Raw genomic sequence first — 20,000 nt, 5'->3', positions numbered from 1 at the left:
ATGTTGTTTCTGATATTTTTGCTTAATTTTTCGTACGAACCCCCAAACTTTTTAGAAAGCTGTGTTTCTTCACATTTTTCATGCCGACGGCCTCGGAACAAAACATTGATACTTCTGCATGAATAATCTTTATCTAGCCTCTTAAACAGCATATTTGTAGCCCAGCGCATATCATGACTGAGATCCGAAGATATTTACTCGCTACCATGTTGTTAGATGGTCAGCTTAGGTCCCGTGAAACGCGGAACTAAGGGGTGGGACTTTCGAGCTCTATCAGCATGAAGGTGCCTACTTTCATCCAATCAACATGAAGGTGCCTACTTAAATCCAATCAGCATGAAGTTGCCTTCTTAAAGTGATACTGTCCCATTTTTGGAAATAAGCTTATTTTACACTTCCCCTTCAGTTAAATAATAGGCTTTTACCATTCTCCTGTACTTCCAACCGTTTTCTAGTTATGGCAGTGCACATTTCACCTCCAAGCTAACAGTTAACATTGAGTCCTATGAGACCAGTTAGCCGCAAGCTGGTCTCATAGGACTCAATGTTAACTGCTAGCATGGAGGTAAAATGTGCACTGCCATACCCAGAGAACGGTTGAAATTACAGGAGAACGGTAAAACTCTATTATTTTACTCAAGGGAAGGTGTAAAATAAGCTTATTTCCAAAAATGGGACAGTATCACTTTAAATCCAATCAACATGAAGGTGCCTACTTAAATCCAATCAGCATGAAGTTGCCTTCTTACATCCAATCAGCATGAAGGTGCCTACTGGTACTTACATCCAATCACCATGACGCAGATGGAGAAGATCTTCTCGGAGTTGGTGTTGGGGGACACGTTCCCGAAGCCCACGCTGGTCAGGCTGCTGAAGGTGAAGTAGAGGGCGGTGACGTACTTGTCCTTGATGCCCGGCCCCGACGTAGGGTCGCTGAAGTTGTACGTCTTGCCAAGCTGCTCCGCCAACGTGTCCAGCCAGCCGGACTTCTGGTAGGGCCGCTCCACGTAGCCAATGGCGTACCAGATGCAGGCCAGCCAATGGGCGATGAGCACGAAGGTGCACATGAGCAGGAAGAGGACGGCGGCGCCGTACTCGGAGTAGCGGTCGAGCTTGCGGGCCACGCGGACCAATCGCAGCAGCCGGGCCGTCTTCAGGAGGCCAATCAGAGTGGTGGTTGTCTGGAGTGAGGGAGGGAGGAGAGAGGAGAGTCAGCGGACCAATGAAAAACAGGGTGAGGGCTGGTCTAGAGAGGGGAGAGATGAAAAACCAATAAGAGTGAGGGTTGTCTGGTGGGGCAGCCGTGGCCTAGTGGTTAAGGAGATGGGCTTTAGATCAGAGGGTTGCAAGTTCAAACCACTCCCCACTACACCCCATGGCTGAGGGGCCCTTGAGCAAGGCACCTAAACCCACACTGAGGACGGGAGTTAGGATAAGGGAATGGACACAAAATCAGCCAACCAATTAGTGGAGGAGGTCTGAGGAAGTAGGAAGTGGGAGAGAAACAAAGAGGGGAAGAGAGGAAGGAACGAAGCTAACTGTAAGTGGTCATGGAATGGAACAGGCCAATGTACTGTACAGCATACCGAACTGTGTATTTAATTATAAGCTGCCTTATTTGTCCTGATCCAACTCCCTCCACACACACGCACACACGCACGCACATACGCACATAGGCACGCACGCACGCACGCACACACACAGTAAAAGTCATGCAGTATTAACCCTCTAGCTACCAGAAATTTTATTGAATAGGTCGGAATTTTACCAGGAATTCTAAGGAAAAATTGACATTTTGGTCATATTTTAAATAATGTCAAATAACTTGAAAAGAAATGAAAAGTGTCAATTACAAGTTACTTTCATATTAAAGTAGAGAAAACACACTTTCAAAGGGTATATCATTTATGGATAATTAATTGTTCAGTATTCCCATAGAGTGCCTTTGATGTGGATTAAATTATAAAAATGTGATAAAAATCCGATATTATCTAGGCCTATATATCTATATATCTATATATTTAGGCCTATCTATCTATCTATCGATCTATCTATCTATCGATCTATCTATCTATCCTTCTGTCCATCCATCCATCCAGGGTCAAAGTTGAACAATGAACATGTGACGACAACAAATGTCGTTCACCCAGAAATTCTGTTTTCAAGCGGTAGACCTATGGATTGCGATAACTGTAATGGACTACACTAGCTAATAATGTTTGAACTGAACCATGCCAAAGACGTGTAAGGATAACCGTAGAAGTGTCCACGATAGCAGACAGGACATGAATGGAGCTCTAAGGAAGTCGTAAGCCTAATAAAACAACATGATCTAAAAATAGCCTAAATAGTCATGAATAGGTGCTGTTGACCATGAAAATAGATCGAAGAGGGTTGGAAGTTTTCATATTTAGTGTATATTGGTTGTAGAAACAGAATGGTTGTGTTTGTAGCCATTCAATCTCGGACGGCCGTCATTTGAATTGACGGCAGATTGCCAAGTCGCATAAAGCGGCGCATCTCGAAATAAAATCTAAAATACTGAAAAATAAAATAATATAAACATATAGTTTTTATACTGAAAGTATATCGAGGAGGGTCTGTAATATTGAGCTAAAGTGTTTGAAAGCTGGAAAAACTGCATGATGACGGCCGTTCAGCCGTATTTTCATATGAAAATATTTCGGCCGGCCGCGGCCGTTATGGTACAGATCCAGCCGGACGTTCACGGCCGTTATGGTAGCTAGAGGGTTAATTCAACAAAGAGAACTCTGGGACCAAATACACTGTCAAATAGGTAAATCGATGTGTTGAATTCGGAAATCAACGTGCTGACATCTCTGCATTAATACCTGAATACTTGAATTAATACCGTGCCTTTTGTGGGTTGTTTTGTTGTTGTTTGTTTTTGGGGTTTTTTTTTAGATAGGGCAGTGCAGACAGACAGCAAATGAGTGGGGAGAGAGACGGGGAAGGCTTGGCAAATGACCCTGGCGTAGCAGCTCAGTGCCCTACTGTTAGAGCTAACACTGTGCCTTTTACTGTGCAACACAAGACCTACCTCGCAGGGCCGTCGTTAGCCCTATTTTAGGGGGGCTTTAGCCCCCTTTACATTAATATTAGCCCCCCTTTAACGATTTTGCACAAAAAAAAAAAAGTGAACTGAACTGATTAAAATAGCTACTAATGGAGTAAAAATGACCTAATATCTGCCAGGTATGCATAGTTTTCCAAGTAAGGAACCTGTTTGAATGAATCGCTTCCTGACCACTGCTTCTCCTGGAGACGCGCAGTTAGTAACTCCTTAAAGTTCCTAGTCCTTGTGGTAATTATGCTCACGGCATTTTTATCTAATCATTTTAACTTCCGTACATAATATTCATTGGTTGAAACATTTTGAAATGTTTTGTTCTAGCTTATATAAGGAATGTTCATTAAAATGTGAATAAAAAAAAATCCACTGTAACTTTAAATTACATTTAAGTTAAGTCCGTGCTTATTACAGAGCTATGATTTCCAGAGCGCGTAACCACAGCTGATATCATGATGATGCGACGCACTCGGCAATCTACTTTTGTGGACTTTTGTGTCAGAAAGTTGGCTTAACCGTAACTGTAGATATTGTCAAGGTACTGGCTTCACAAAACACATTCTGCAGACCTTTCAAGAATACATGAAGGACTTTGGACACTTCGGTTTATGTGTGAATACCCTCAACATATTACGAGGTACGTGTGACGTGGTTTGGAGTTGTGCAAGACTTTAAAATGTTGTGTTTTTGAAATGTGTGTAACCGCCGAGATATGATGCCCCCATTCTATCATATTGCATAGCTGATATGGCTAACGAGGCTAACGTGATATTATCAAACTTTCTCAAAACGCATCCTTTTGCCTTGATTTTGCTCTAGAGTGACTGTATTTCATCCCAAACATGCAAAAATGAGGCAAAATTGTTCCAACCCCGGATAAATCCTTTAACAACGGGGCCTTTTACTGTGCACACACTAGGGGTGGGTATTGGCAAGGGGTTCACAATTCGATGCGTATCACGACGCATGCCACATTGCGATACTATCACGATGCATTGCGATACATGTATTATTGTGATGTATTGCGATATTTACTTCATTCATTTTCTTTTTTCACCTTTGCCAACATTATACAATAAAAATATACAAACCCCAACTCCGGTGAAGTTGGGACGTTTGGTAAACAGTGAATAAAATCAAAATGCTATCATTTTCAAAACATTTAATCTATTCATTAGATGGAGAATAGTGAAAAGACAACATATTAAGTGTTAAAACCGAGAAAAAATATTGTTTGGGGGACATATGTACTCATTTCTAATTTGATAAATCCAACACGTCTCAAAAGAGTTGGGACGGGGACAATAAATGGCAGCAAATGTCGAGGAAGACTAAAAACAAAACAAAAGACAACACTTAACAGTTAAATACATTAACCGATGAGATGATTTTATATTAAAAAAACAGTGTTAATTCCTATCTTGGACATGATTTCACCAGCTTAAATGGTGGGTGTATTCCTTGTCATGTTTTGCAATGTTTTCCTTTCTGTAGTGCTTACAGTGTGACAGGTCTTCACCAAAAGCCCACCATTTTATCACCTGCTGGTCCTTATGATGGAGCCAAACTGTTAAAACATAGTAGAGAATGCAATTTGACCTTACTATGTGGCAGTAATCGAAGATCTCCCTTCAAAATATAATGCACGAGTGGCTTTTCATGCTGTTTAAAACCCATTTATACCATTCAGCACTGTATTTAAAGGAACAGACCACCCTTTTTTGATTTTCACATATTTGCAGTATTTCCAAGCATTATTTATGAATGTGCATATAATTTTCGTCTATGTGTTTGCATTGCCCCGTTTAACAGTATAGCCACATTAGGCATAGCATCTAATGAATAGATTGAATGTTTTGAAAATGATAGCATTTTGATTTTATTCACTGTTTACCAAACGTCCCAACTTCACCGGAGTTGGGGTTTGTAAATGAAAAACTATGATAGTTTATACACAGAAAAGGTTGCAAAAAGTTTCAAAATAATAATGATGATGATTTCAAGCTTGAGAGCACTATCACAACATATCAAGTGGTTGTTTTCTGCACCAAAGGTCAGCCCTAGCACATACACATCTACGGTACCTCGTCTGAGCCTTTGCTGAAGACCAGCAGGTCAAAGGGTATGGCGGCCACCAGGTCGATCATGAACCAGCCCTTCAGGTAGTGCACGGCGATGCGCTTGGGCTGCGTCACCACCTCGTCGTTGCGGTCCACGTAGGTCGTTCGCAGGTTGATGACGATGTCGATGATGAAGAGCACGTCCACCACCACGTCGGCCACGCTCAGCGGGTTGCACGTGTAGCCGCAGCCGGCGCTGCCCAGCTCCCTCTCGTCCAATAGGAACGCGGCCGAGTACGGCGTGAAGACGGCCGTGTAGAGGACCAGGATGAGGATGACCCAGTCCCACACGGCCTGGAAAATACACACACGTAGACACACACACACACGTACACATACACACACATGTACACACGCATGTACACATGCATGCACACACACACACACACACACACACACATACACATGTACACACGAATTACACACACGCACTCACACACACATGTATACACACTCGCACAAATACATGTGTACACACACATATGTATACACACACACACACGTGTACACACACACACAAACACACACACACACACACGTGTACACACACACACAAACACACACACAATACAATCAATATATTGCAAAATAGCAACAAAATCTGTTACATTGCGATATTGATACATTATGATGTCGACACATTGCAATACGTATTGTACTATTAGTGTGTTCTGATGTGATTTTGTGATTTTTGTTGTGCCTACCTTGAAGGGGCTGTAGTGCAGCATGATCCAGGAGTGAGATGCGGTGGGCCGGCCCAGCTTATACTCGGGAGGAACATCCTCAGCCAGGGACAGCACCTGACACACACACACATGCACACACACACATGCACACACGCACACAGAGTAAGGTGATGTTAGGGTTTCCAAATGATAAAAATATGGGACATTTTATTGGTATTACCGGTAGTATCTATTAGTGTTTCTTAGATGTAATTTCCTGCATTCTAACATTCCCTGCCCCGTTTCAGCTCAATACGGAACCCATATTTTTTTTTTTTGCAAATACATTACATTACATTACATTGCATTTGGCAGACGCTTTATAACCAAAGCGACTTTCAAAAGAGGACATAATCAAGCCAACATCACAAGCAAATACAAAGTGCACAGGAGATACACAGAACATCAAGTGCAGTTGCAAAGAGGGGTTAGTTTTTTTTTTTTTTTTTAAGAGTAAATAACGAGTACACACACACACAAACACACACTCACAAACTAAACTAAACTAAACATCATGTCAGGAGTCTGCCCTGGGGCAAGGCCAGTTCAAGCATTAGTCTAGTAGATTCTCTCGAAAGAGGAATGCCTTTAGTTGTTTCTTGAAGGCTGCAAGAGATGTGCTTAGTCTTGCTGCCTCTGGGAGACTGTTCCACCACTTGGGTACCACAACGGAGAACAATCTTGACTGGAGCGACTGGATGGCAGAGCCAGACGGCTTGTGCTGGATGAACGCAGTTCTCTTCCAGTAACATCAGGCATTAGTAGGTCCTTCAGATACGCTGGAGCCGTTCCTGTGATGGTTTTGTAGGCAAGGGTCAATGCCGTGTGCTTGATCCGGGCGGCGATTCCATATTTCATGGGCCGGTTGGCAACCCTTGGTGACGTCAGGAACGTATCAAGACACTGTGGTGCCCCCGGGCCCCGGGCACTACACCTCGCAAGAGCCCCCTTTCAATATTTGTAAAGTTTGTGCCATGTGGTGCCCCCTAAACTGGCTGTAAACGGTTGGTGCCCCTGGGCACTGTGCCACTGGCCCTCATGGATGACAGTGATCAGACAGCCCCGGCCACCGCCCAAAAGGACATCCTGTTTCGGGGACTAAGGCAGAGATTCTTTAAGTATATAGAGATATGCCAACATAATAGGTTTCTATGGGCACCTAACGCGACCAGGTTCCGGTCTGCCTAAAGGGGTGTGTCATAATGCTCCTACAATGAATAGAACAGTCCTTAGGTCTGCCTAGGTCTGCCTAAGGGGGGCCATAATAGAACCCGGAAACAATGGGCCAATAGAACCTCTCTCTCTCTACTCTCTCTGACTAAGGGACAGTAGGGCCTCTGCTGCACCAAGCCAAAACGGTCAAGAGAATCACACACATGGACGCATGCACACATATCATATTTAGTGAAGTGAAAATTTGGAGTCACGTGGCCCAGAAAACCGCATCACGAAACACACGCATGTGTGTGTGTGATGTCTGTGTGCGTGTGCATGTGTGCGAGACAGACAGAGAGAGAGAGACAGAGAGAGAGAGAGAGAGAGAGAGAGAGAGAGAGAGAGAGAGAGAGAGAGAGAGAGAATCTGCTTCATGTCTGCACGGCAGCTGACACCTCCGTCTCTTTTTTTCCCCCTCCATTTTATCAAAATAGTTCACCTCGATCCCAGGCAGCAAACACAGTTTTTCCCTGCCCATGTGGTAATGTGTGCATGTCTCTCTCTAGGTCGTCCTCAGACTAGCCTTCCATCGTTGCTTCCTGTCATCTTCCAGTTAATCTGTTTTGCTGTTTTGTTCATGTAGGCCTGTGTGAACTGTTGAAAGTTGCGCGTAACTATACTGTATGTGTGGTACGTACCCTGCAGTATATGAACTGTTGAAAGATTGTGTATAGATAGCTTACTACACAGTAAAAAATGCAGTGTTAATTCAACACTTAGAGAGTGCTTTGGGACCAAATAAACTCTAGAAGGTGTTAAATCGACTCTGTTAGTGTTGCATTAACACTCCAGTTTTTACTGTGTACGTTTGTATAAGTAGGCTACACTTGATTGTGTGGTATGGGGATTTGTGGGCAGTGGACTGATAGTGAACTCTGTTTAGTGAAGCATGAATGAATTTAGGCTAATGCTGCTCGGGCTGTATCACATTAACACATGGCCACTCAGAAATCAATCAATCAGTGCAAAGAGGCAATGTCCGGTGTCCCAATCTGAGAAATGAATGGCTGTTGTTTTAGCCCAAACTCTTTTGAATCGGCTTTACTTGTCTATGATCATGATATCATGATATATATATTTTTTCAAATCAGTTTTACAAACTATTAAAACATGTATCAAATAAAGCAAATCTATCCAAATTATTATGAAACCATTGCTTTCTCTCACTAAAAATCTACAAAAACTCAACAAAACACAAAATCAACACAACATGCAGATACTCACAACGTTCAGATACTCAACAGACTTACAATAATTTACCTTATTGACAAAATCTACTGTATGTGACCATTGCACTGGACAATTCAAACACTAAAGGTAGAAGTGCCTCTACAGACACTATCCATCCAATGGCAACAATACAATTTGTAACAAAGTGTCAGATGTGTCAATCCAACATCTGGAAGTTTCAATAGTACATATAAGTGCCAGAAGATTTGGACAGTATTATTCAACTAAGTAACACAGCTCAACTGCATATTCTATTACCAGAAGTATTTTTTCCTTCACATAATAAAAGTAGACTACAAGTTCACAAACTTTCATGGTGTTTCTCATTGCTCTGTCCTTTCTCTTTGGATTAGTTTACTCTCAGCCATCGAACAGATGTCATTTACGTAAAGCAGAATATCAATAACTCACAGCATGGCATATTTTGTGGTGACCAAAAATCCTGGCTTCCCAAACGCCCTGATTACGGAAAACAAACGCCAAATTCCACAAACAAAAAAGTGCCACTGACCGGCATGCCGATGCAACTACAACTCCAGTGTGCCCAAGTCTGGTATTCCCAGCTCCGCTATTCCAAACTCCCGACTCTTCCCAATGCCACTGCAGCAGGTGAATCAAGATTCTGTTCCTATGGCAATGGAACGTGAGGACAGCGACCGTGGTGACCGGCGTTGCCGCGGCGATGAGTAGCATCTGTCCAGCAAGCCCAAGCACAGCACCTGCTTCCTCTCATTGTCTTTTGAAGGTGATGTTTCCACGTAGCGTTTTTTTAGCAGGGTATTTTTTTTCTCCTGTTCAGGTGTAAATGCAACATGTGGATAAAAATAAATACTCCATTCTAACAAATACGTTTCAGCCAAATAGGATATTTTTAAAGCCTGCTTTTTTATATCTAGATTTTACGTAAACATCTGCTACGTGGAAACGGAAGGCCAAAACCAATGCAACCAGGAAAAAAATATATCCACATATGAAAATATCCTGCTACGTGAAAACAGCTCCTAAGTCCGAGAGTGTCACTGGGCTTTTCCTGCCCCAAACCCCTACACAGCACTCACCACACTCTGTCCTGAGAAGCAGTGGAAACCCATCGAGAAAACTACTGATAGATACAGACAGACCAAAAGAGAGAGAAAGCTGTTTGGATGTAGAGCGCTGGTCCTTCACTTAACTCTTGAGCAGTAAAGAAGAATAGATAGATAGATAGATAGATAGATAGATAGATAGATAGATAGATAGATAGATAGATAGATAGATAGATAGATAGATAGATAGATAGATAGATAGATAGATAGATAGATAGATAGATAGATAGATAGATAGATAGATTTTCCTGCCCTAAACCCTACACAGCACTCACCACTATGTCCGGAGGCAGCTATTGAGAACCAATGAGAACGGGAAAAAAAATAAAGATAGATACAAATAGACCAAAAGAGAAAGAAAGCTGATAGATAGATCGATAGATTTATAGATAGATAGCTTTTCCTGCCCCTAAACTCTACACAGGACTCGCCACCACTCTGTGGCCATTGAGAATGAATGAGAACGAAAAAAATGACCGATAGATAGGCTACAGAAAGACCAAAAGGGAAGGACAGCTGTTTGGATGTGGAGTGTATCCCTCCTTAATGCTCAGAAATATATTGAAAATATGAATGCGGGTCATTTTAGACCCATGTTATGCGTTAGTGTGAGTCCAATGGCTTATGCATTAAAGGGTTAAACAGAAGCTGTCTGCAGCTGAACTTGTGAAGTGTACTCGCCACTCTGTCCGGAAATGGCCATTAAGAACCAATGAGAACGAAAATATGACTGATAGATAGGCTACAGAAAGACCAAAAGAGAAAGAAAGCTGTTTGGATGGACGTGGAGTGCATCACTCCTACAGAAGCCGTCAGCGGCTGAACTTGTGAAGTGAAGCGTGTGTGTGTGTGTGTGTGTGTGTGTGTGTGTGTGTGTGTGTGTGTGTGTGTGTGTGTGTGTGTGTGTGTGTGTGTGTGTGTGTGTGTGTGTGTGTGCATGCATGTGTGTGTGACCACCACACATTTTAGCTGAGTGTTGCTGTCCAAAGCACCATGTGTACTGTATGTGACAGTACGTGAAAGGGGACACTGTCAGCCATCGCACAAAACAACAGTAGGCTAACATGTCCGAGCGCTTTGCCATACAGCTGGGGTCAAGGGTCGTTGCCCATGGCAACTGACAGACAGCTGGGCTATGGAACGCTAATGGTCCACTTTTTTTCTGATCTGGGACAACTTCCTCCTAACGCAAGTTCACAGAGCACTTCTTTTACACAGTCATGCTGCACTGTATACACACGGAGACCATGGCCCATAGAGGTAGAAAATAACACTAGAGAGGACACAGCAATTTGCGACAGCACTGGAAAATGGCAGCTGGAGCTTCCCAACTTCCGTAGGTAGTGTAGGTACCTTCAGGCAATGCAAGTCAATGGAGAACACGCCCACCCCTGTCAATTTTTTGACTAAAACTGTGTGAAGTAACACATTAATCAAAGACCAGATTTGAAATGTCAGGCTAAATATCTACTTAAATCATATGAGTCGATAAAATACATTTAAAAAGCAAATAATATCTTTTATGAACATAGCTAGCAACACACTTCAACTATTGTCCTTGTATAGTGTGTTGAGTCGACGGACATTTTCACATGATTAAGCCATTTTTGACAGAGGTGAGCCTCGTTCTCCGTTGATTTCCATTTCTCTGATCTACCTACAGATAATGGCCGATACAGATTGCCGTAAAAAGGGGGGCGGGGTCCTCTCTAGTGTTATTTTCTACCTCTATGCCATGGCCATAACTACCATGGAGGACACAGAGATCATGTCCTCTGTATTTTTTGGGGGAAATCGATAGATGATCAACAAATTATAATATAATAAATTGTCAGTCTGTATACGCCATCCCCATTTATCCTCAAGGCAGTGATTAATGACAACAAACTGAAGAGTTTGACTGAAGTTTTTGAAGCATTCTAAATGTACAGTATGCATTTTCAGTATTTGAAAATGTCTGGTTATGGTGCTGATGGAGACACATGCATATACATGTATCTGTGCACATCATATATTTACCTGTGCAAACATACGGTAAATACAAACACACACACACACACACACACACATGCAAGTGCACGCAAAATATAGCACAGCTTTGGGTTTACTGAACCACAGAGGTATATGAGGTAAAGTGACACAAAGTGACATTGATCACTACGCAAACAAATGGCTACACACACACACACACACACACACACACACACACACACACACACACACACACACACACACACACACACACACACACACACACACACACACACACACACACACACACACACACACACTGTGGCTGCAGTGTCACAATGGGGGCGATATAGGTCCAGGGTTGTGGTGGTAGTGGAGGGGGGGGGGGCAGCTAGCTAATCATTGATTGGCTGGAAAGCTACAGGGCATTTTCTATGGCTCATCTCACACTCAGACTCTCTCTCTCTCTCTCTCTCACACACACACACACACACACACACACACACACACACACACACACACACACACACACACACACACACACACACACACACACACACACACACACACACACACACACACACACAGTCGCCCAGTGCCCTAACGATGTTTCCACTGACAGCATCCACCCACATCCTGCATACAACGCCACGTGCCAGTGATGGATAATGGCATCGGTGCCCGATATCCCTACTCTCCTCATCGACCCCATCTCACACCACCACCTGGGGGATTTGGGTGGGGTGAGCAAAACACCCCCTTGCATGCACTCAGGGCCGCAGACAGCTTTGGCTGGGCCCAGGACAAAGTCATCTGAAAGGGCCCCGCACCCAATACATTCAATGTAATGTAATGAGGACCCAATTATGGGCCCCCTATTTCCCAGGGCCCAGGACAATTGACCCTTTTGTCCCCCTTTGTCGGCACCCCAGCATGCAGTAGCCTCTTACTGCAGATGGGGTCGCAAGCGAGCCTATTCACTATTTGCTAAAAAATACTCAACTACATCATAACAGCATTGCTCTGATAGTACAGAGACCCTTAAGTAACAGATTACAATTTTAGTGACAGTAGGGTTATAACATAGGCTCTGCGCTAAGGGGTTAAGTTGCATGTTTTTTTCATGAATACTTACCACCACCATCAAATTCATTATGACTGGGAAAATTGTAATTGAATTTGGTTACAATCTGTCAAAGGATCGCCGAGATATGAGCTCACTTCCTATTTGGTGACTTTTAACTCGTGTTTGATTGGCCGTCAAGGCCAAACGATAACAGGTAGGCATATCAAAAATCCTTTGAATGTGCTAATGCACTTTAGTCCAAAGAGGATGTGTAACGATTGGCAGATCAATCTGCCAAAAATTGTGGGACAATGTGTGTGGTTTACGATTGACGACGGCTGTTTATTAGGCGTTATGAATGTGTATCATTTGGCATATACAGTATAGCCATAGCCAATCGTGTCAGTTGCATCTATTCAAACATTACTAATGGGATAGCCCCTAAGTACTTGGGATCCCAGATTGTAATGGTGCATACTCAACATGCCCATGGAACAAGAGCAAGTGTTCGCTCCTGTAAGGTACCAGCTTCACAAAGCACAACTCGCAGCTCTTTCTTCTTATAACGGGGCGCACTTTCTGTCCAGTAAGGTGTGTCCCTCAGCAGTTCCCTTACCCCAATGACGTCACGGGACTCAGGTAGCCGCTCAGTGGCTAATCCGTAATTGGTGGCTATGCCATTGTTTTTATAAAATCAGATGAATTAGACCGGCTCGTTGGAGCCTTCCCGGTGTGCCGGTATTCGCTGATGATGCCCGGTGCCTTTGCTACTGGTGCAGCAAGGTATGTGTGATCACAGTTTTGTCTAGATGACTGCAACCAGCTAGATATGTGTATTTAAACATACTGTTCATTCTCAGGAGCCAGAGTTCCCGTGGCGTCTAACCCCAGTGGCTTCCCCTCCCTCTCAGTGTTGTTGAGGTGAGCTTGTAAAGATCCTTTGTCATATGTGTAGCTCATGTTAAACATTGTCCACTGTATGTAACATGTACTGATCCGTGTGTGTGTGTGTGTTCACCTGATTCCAGACACCTCAGAGTACGTCGAGGGTCTCTGTGGGCAGACTGCTTGCGGCAGCTGCTCACCGCTGTTTTGCCCTTACGAAATTGTTTAGCCTTTCTGTTTTGTTTGTTTGTTTAATTTTCTTTTGCCTGTCCGCCGCTGAGGGACACACCTTACTGGACAGAAAGTGCGCCCCGTTACATTCTATACAGGGATTATGCTATGGAATAGCCTTCCACTAAATATTAAAATGGCAGAAACAAAAAGGTGTTTTAAACAAAGAGTTAGAGCATTTTTGTGGAATAAAGTGGAGAACTAGGTGACGTAGGAATGTGATGGCATATGAGTATGTGATATCTGTTACATGTTTTTGTTAGGCCCCTATGTCTTGTCCTCTTCCATCAGGGACCATGTTGGAAATAAGTGTTTACGCTTTTACATGTTATCCCTTGGATACCTTTTTGTCTTCCTATATCCATAAATGAACCAAACCAAAACCAAAAACTAGCTGCAGTCATCGCCTTTTCACATCTCTCTACTCTCTGACTGGAGAGAGACAGAGACCATAATCTGGAACCCTTGCTGAGTGTACGTGTAGAGTAGACTCCATGCTGTCTTTCAGATTGGAACGATTGTGCAAAGCAGCATGGGATTTCCTAGGCTAACTCATGCCAACTACTGTCAATGATCTCACCCTATAATCCCACTGTGAAATATCCAATGCGACTGGAGGGTGTGGGTGGGTGGGTGGATAAGTGGTGCAGTGTGGTGGGGACCTGAGCACTTCCCAGAATCGATGGTTGACTGGCACGCCTCCAAATCTAAATTGAGGCGTTTCCTCAATAACCCGCAGCATCACATCCGTCCCACACAACCTGTGTCCTGTCATTTTGGATAAAAATAACAGCGAACGTGTGCTTTCCCCCGCCTTGTGTCATTTAAAAATAGCAGTCTGTGTGTTTGTGTATGTGTGTGTCTGTCTGTGTGTACGTGTTCCACGTGACATGGACACACTCACAGGGCAGTCGAGGTAAACAAGTGGGAGAGAGAAGACAACGATCATCTATATGCATGAACAGCGCAATCTGTGCCATGTGCGTTATGCCTTTTTTGGGGGAAAACATTGCAAGGAAAGCCAATGCAAGTCAATTGGTGGTGTTGGGAAAGAATAAACGAAAGACAAGGACCTGTTGACTAGCGTAGTTCACGGTCAAGATGCCGAAAGCATGTTGTCTTGACGGCTGTTCAAACAATACAGCCAAACAGCCGTGGCTGAAGCACGGACTGTGTTCATTTAGGCAAGCCGATGTAGCATGTAAGTTAATGAGACATTCTGTTTGCTAGTTGAAAAAGGTAGGTCTGCACACTGCCGATAAGCTCCAAAAATAAACTTTATTATTTAAAATGCAACGTTTCGATCACGTCATCGAAACGTTGCATTTTAAATAATAAAGTTTATTATTTAAAATGCAACGTTTCGATCACGTGATCGAAACGTTGCATTTTAAATAATAAAGTTTATTTTTGGAGCTTATCGGCAGTGTGCAGACCTACCTTTTTCAACTATCTGATTTTTTTGTCTGGCACCTGCAACAAGTGTTTTTGGATGTGCGCACCCTACCCAAAACTACATTCTGTTTGCTTCCCCTAAAAAGGGCCGTAACGCACATTCACGAGCAAAATACCCGGATGACAACTCATGCGTATTCGGAAGATACTTCAGGCTTTGACTTTTCCGGGATCCATGTGATGTTAGGTGAACGCCCCTTTAGGAGACCTTTGGTTAGGAGACCTTTGGAGTCTTGAGGTTGAGAATAAATGGAGTTCCCTTAGCACTGTAGATGGCAGTAGCGTTCATCTTATGCAAGCCGTCACCAAACATCACAAAAAGAGAAGAAGGGGGGGACAACGCCCCCTTAGGAGACAGAACTTGAGCAAACTCCTTTGCATTGGGTGGGCGGAGTATTGGATATCTTTCTCTAATAAGAAAATATTTGGCTAACCTAAAGGCCGCAGACCACAGAGTACACAGGACACATAGTCATTTGCATCATAATTCACCTGATTATTCCTCTTCCTCTCAATGCATCCAGCACACACACACAAAATGCTAAAGAGGACAATGATCACATCACCCAAATCCAAGCAGTTGGTAGCTGTGCATCTGTATCTTTCTGTCACAGATTTAGTTTGTGCAATAACTGTTGGTGTCAAGTTCCGGAAATGTATATCTTCATGCTGTATATGAATATTGTAACAGGAAAGTGTTGGTAATTTGGTGACGGTCCCTTGCACTGAATCTCACCTGCATTTGATTGGATGGCTAATGGCCATGCTAGTATTCAAACTGGAGGGGGGTGCAGCTTGGTCTGTCGCATCATATGTTCATGCGCACTGCGCAAAGTTGTTCAATTACGCTGTTTACAGCTGTTTTCAATGAAATTACCAATTGGGGTTTGTTGTATGTGACCAAACAGCAAGCCAATTCACTCTGGAGCATTTTGATACACCCTAAAAGTTTCATAGAAGGTGTAACGTATGCCCGCTGCCTCCCGCTTTCATTGAAAACAGCTGAAAACAGCGCAATTGAACAACTTTGCGCAGTGCGTATGAACATTTCTCGCAGGGTCCCCTTTATCCATTGTCCCTTGGCCAGAATCAGATAAGATATCTTGCCAAATCGGCCGGAATTCTCCTTTAACTACGTGGTCTAAACCTAGACCAGGGGTACCCAAACTAAGGCCCGGGGGCCGGATGCGGCCCCCACGCCCCTTTGACCGGCCCTCCACCTCTCTTCACCTCACCATTTGAACTGGCCCAAAGAAGCAATCCTCACAGAAAAAAAAAAAAAAAATTTTTTTAATATTTTATTTTGTTTATCAACAGGCCTTCCTACAGTTTAATTTTCAGTAACCTAGTGTGAATCACCAGTTTATTGCCTTGATAGGTAATCATCTCACTGTAATATAAACAGGCCTAGGCCTACCATTTCTATTGTATCACTCATAAACTGTTAATCATCATATTTTTCTAACCTTTCCTTGCTATTTTTACATGGTTATTAGAAATTAAAAGGAATACCTGTGGTATTTCAAATGGAAAAAAAAACATGTGAAGTACTCACTTCTTTTGCAAATCACTTGTAATGATGGACTATTTTGTGCTGGGAAAATATGGCTATAACAGTCAGTGGCCTAGTATACAGCCCACATGGTTAATCCCGGCCCCCTATCACAGTCAGGAACGATCATGTGGCCCCCAGAAAAAAAAGTTTGGGGACCCCTGGTCTAGACCTTTCCCTCACCCTAACTGTCAGTGGAGTTACGCTGCCACATGGGGGCACCTTTGAGACCCACGTCACATTTTAAGTCAAAGGGCATACCTTAGAGATGTGTGTGATATAGACTACAGCAGTCTGACAATAGCCAGGCTAGTATGAATGTGAATCTTTACAGACAATCAGATGTTTTTGTTATTATACTCTAGTACCAGTTGTACGTTCTTCATAGGTGTGCTCCTTGCCATACAGTACACTGTGTGTGTGTGTGTGTGTGTGTGTGTGTGTGTGTGTGTGTGTGTGTGTGTGTGTGTGTGTGTGTGTGTGTGTGTGTGTGTGTGTGTGTGTGTGTGTGTGTGTGTGTGTGTGTGTGCACGCTTCATACATGCTCAGCACGTGTGTCCAACAGATGTGTTCCATCCACGCTGTACCTGTTAGCAGTGTGTGTGTGTGTGTGTGTGTGTGTGTGTGTGTGTGTGTGTCCAAGAAGTGTGTTCCACCCACGCCGTACGGTACCTGCGTGACCTTCTCTGTCAGGTTCTGTGTGTGTGTGTCTGTGTGTGTGTGTGTGTGTGTGTGTGTGTGTGTGTGTGTGTGTCTGTGTCTGTGTCTGTGTGTGTCTGTGTGTGTGTGTGTGTGTGTGTGTGTGTGTGTGTGTGTGTGTGTGTGTGTGTGTGTGTGTGTGTGTGTGTGTGTGTGTGTGTGTGTGTGTGTGTGTGTGTGTGTGTCGGTGTGTGTGTGTGTGTGTGTGTGTGTGTCGGTGTGTGTGTCAGTGTGTGTGTGTGTGTGTGTGTGTGTGTGTGTGTGTGTGTGTCCAACAGGTGTGTTGTACCTGCGTGACTTTCTCTGTCAGGTTCTCTGTGCGCTCCTTCACCTTGGTGGGCGGGGTGACGACGAGCTGGATGGGGGGAGGAGTGGAGGCGGCGGAGGGGAGGTCAGGAGAGTCGGGGGGGCCCCCGTCGCGTTCCGAGCACCGCAGGTTCAGGGCCCGCAGCGGGAACCGGTGAGAACCGGAACACTTCATGGTGGACACCGAATCCAAAGAGGAACTCAGAGAGTGCAGGCGAATGTCTGCAGAGGTCATGGGGTTATACAGAGATACATATATAAGAGGGGGTTATAAGATGAGGGGGTTATAAGATGACATATCCCCTTGAGACACGGTATTGTGATGTATGTGGGTTGCCTGTTGCATTTATGTATGCCATCCCACAGGAGGGCGCTGTGCTCGGTGGCAGGGTGAATCCCATAACACTTCAATGAGTAAACTAATGATCTGCACCTGCAACAGTAGTGTTTGTGTTCGTTCGTGTTCCTCCGAGATATCGTTTATTAATAGTAATCTGAAGTCGAAACCCACTGACATAATAGGTATTATAAATGAGCTGTTACTAGAATGACAATGACCAAGTCGTAATGTGTTACTAAAGGCCCCGTGCACTGTCATAGTAGTGTAGTACTATGTAATAATGTCTATTACAGCGTGCCACAGGAGGTACAGCGTGCATTGAGGAGCTAAATTGCATTACCGGTACATTACATTACATTTAGCAAACGCCTTTGACCAAAGCGACTTACAAGGAGGAAATTTAAGCAAAAACAAGGTCAGCGCAGAGTACAGCAGTATACAAGAAATTAGTGGCAAAATGTAGATAATAACCAAAGACATCTAAGCACAGAGCACAGTTGCAACACTGACAGCATTGTCCAACAGGCATGAGAACATCTTCCACACTGGACAATGACATTGTATGCGTATTGTGTGAAAAAATAAAACTGGACCCATGCTTGACTGTTTGTATATGTATGAGAGAGAGAGAGAGAGAGAGAGAGAGAGAGAGAGAGAGAGAGAGAGAGAGAGAGAGAGAGAGAGAGAGAGAGAGAGGGAAAAAAAGAGAGAAGGAGGCCGTAACCGTTACCTGGCATCCCCAGTCCTCCGTCATCACTGTGGCACACTTCTCCTCACAACACGTCCTCCTCCAACCAACCAATCAGGGCAAAGCTTTCGCTCAAACCAATCGGGTGCTGTTCTTCGGGTCAGTATCACCAATCTGACAGGCACACTTCGTGGGGTATATTTCGGCCCCAGGCCAGGGGATGGAGTTCTTACCCACTGTTGGATTTTCTGCAATGTCAAACAAAACAATACAAGGAAAGAAACTTGTATTACCTGATAATGAAAGGTACACAGGAATATCTTTCTTCATGGTCTTGCATACCATTCAATAACAGTAACCAGTCAGTAGTTAGTTAGTGAGTGACTAAGTGATTGTAAGTTAATATTAAGTTAACTACAGCAGCCAAATCAGCTAAATAAATTTGATCAGGATCACCACTACTAATCACTTAGCGTTAACTACGCTGACTGAGTTGGACACTAAACCACTGTAATAATGTAATATTACTATGTTGTAGAGAAAGAAGTAAAAAGGAGAAAGGTAGCCTATAGGAGTATGTCACAAGGTATGCCAGTATATATGTCACAGCACAGACTTAGGATTTTACATTAAGTAATTGTTTTTATTTAATAACGTTTTATCAGTGGTTCATTGACTTTAATGAAGAGACATTCCACTTTGCACCAACCATGGACTGCTAAGTTAATATTGAGGAGCAGGCAGGGGTCTGCTTTACTTTTACTCTACTTTACTTAAAAAGAAATACAAAAAAACTAACCCTACTCTGCATCTGCACTTGTTGTTCTGCATTTCCTGTGCATTCGCATCTGATAGTGATATTATGTCCTCCATTGTTAGTCGCTTTGGTTAAAAAGCGTCTGCCAAATGCAATGTAATGTAATGTCTATAAAGTAATAGTAGCACGTATACTGATTATTACACTAACATTATTAACACTAGTATATCATCCCACATATTTTCTACTTCAGCATTTATTCCACTGCAACTCATGGGGTAGATGAACTGTGAGAGTACCTCTGCTTTCTCTATGCAAACTTTCTCGGAGAGCGGGCCATAGACGGACTGAAAATGAAAACTATGTAGTGTTGCTTACATTTTTTACTAACAGCTAAACAATTAGCTGTACAGCAAAGGTTTAAGTATAAACATGCCCTTATGCATTAATTATATTATTTGCTAGAATTGTATTACTATTTACTGTAGTTATTAACGTTTCTGGTTAATTTGGGTATGAGGTGCCCAACTAATGAACTAATGCACACCAATCAAAACAATGGAGAAACAGCCTATGTTATTGAA

The 20,000-nt window shown here is 43.3% G+C and overlaps 1 protein-coding gene across 1 annotated transcript in view; it reads right to left on the bottom strand.

The window, feature by feature from the left end:
* kcnh6b (potassium voltage-gated channel, subfamily H (eag-related), member 6b) overlaps positions 1 to 18,817 on the bottom strand; it is a 31,409-nt gene extending 12,592 nt beyond the window's left edge. Inside the window, exons 1-5 of the mRNA XM_063220972.1 lie at positions 18,702 to 18,817; positions 17,615 to 17,853; positions 5,916 to 6,011; positions 5,176 to 5,505; positions 785 to 1,181 (exon numbers count right to left, since the gene is read on the bottom strand). Of these exons, the coding sequence (XP_063077042.1) occupies positions 785 to 1,181; positions 5,176 to 5,505; positions 5,916 to 6,011; positions 17,615 to 17,853; positions 18,702 to 18,708 (1,069 nt within the window). The 5' untranslated portion in view covers positions 18,709 to 18,817. The remainder of the gene's footprint in view (positions 1 to 784; positions 1,182 to 5,175; positions 5,506 to 5,915; positions 6,012 to 17,614; positions 17,854 to 18,701) is intronic.
* Positions 18,818 to 20,000: the final 1,183 nt, after the last annotated feature.

The sequence above is a fragment of the Engraulis encrasicolus genome, chromosome 17, assembly GCF_034702125.1.
Source record: "Engraulis encrasicolus isolate BLACKSEA-1 chromosome 17, IST_EnEncr_1.0, whole genome shotgun sequence".
Lineage (NCBI taxonomy): Eukaryota > Metazoa > Chordata > Actinopteri > Clupeiformes > Engraulidae > Engraulis > Engraulis encrasicolus.
The sequence above is the reverse complement of the archived record's forward strand: the minus strand, read 5'-3'. Positions and strand labels throughout refer to the sequence as shown.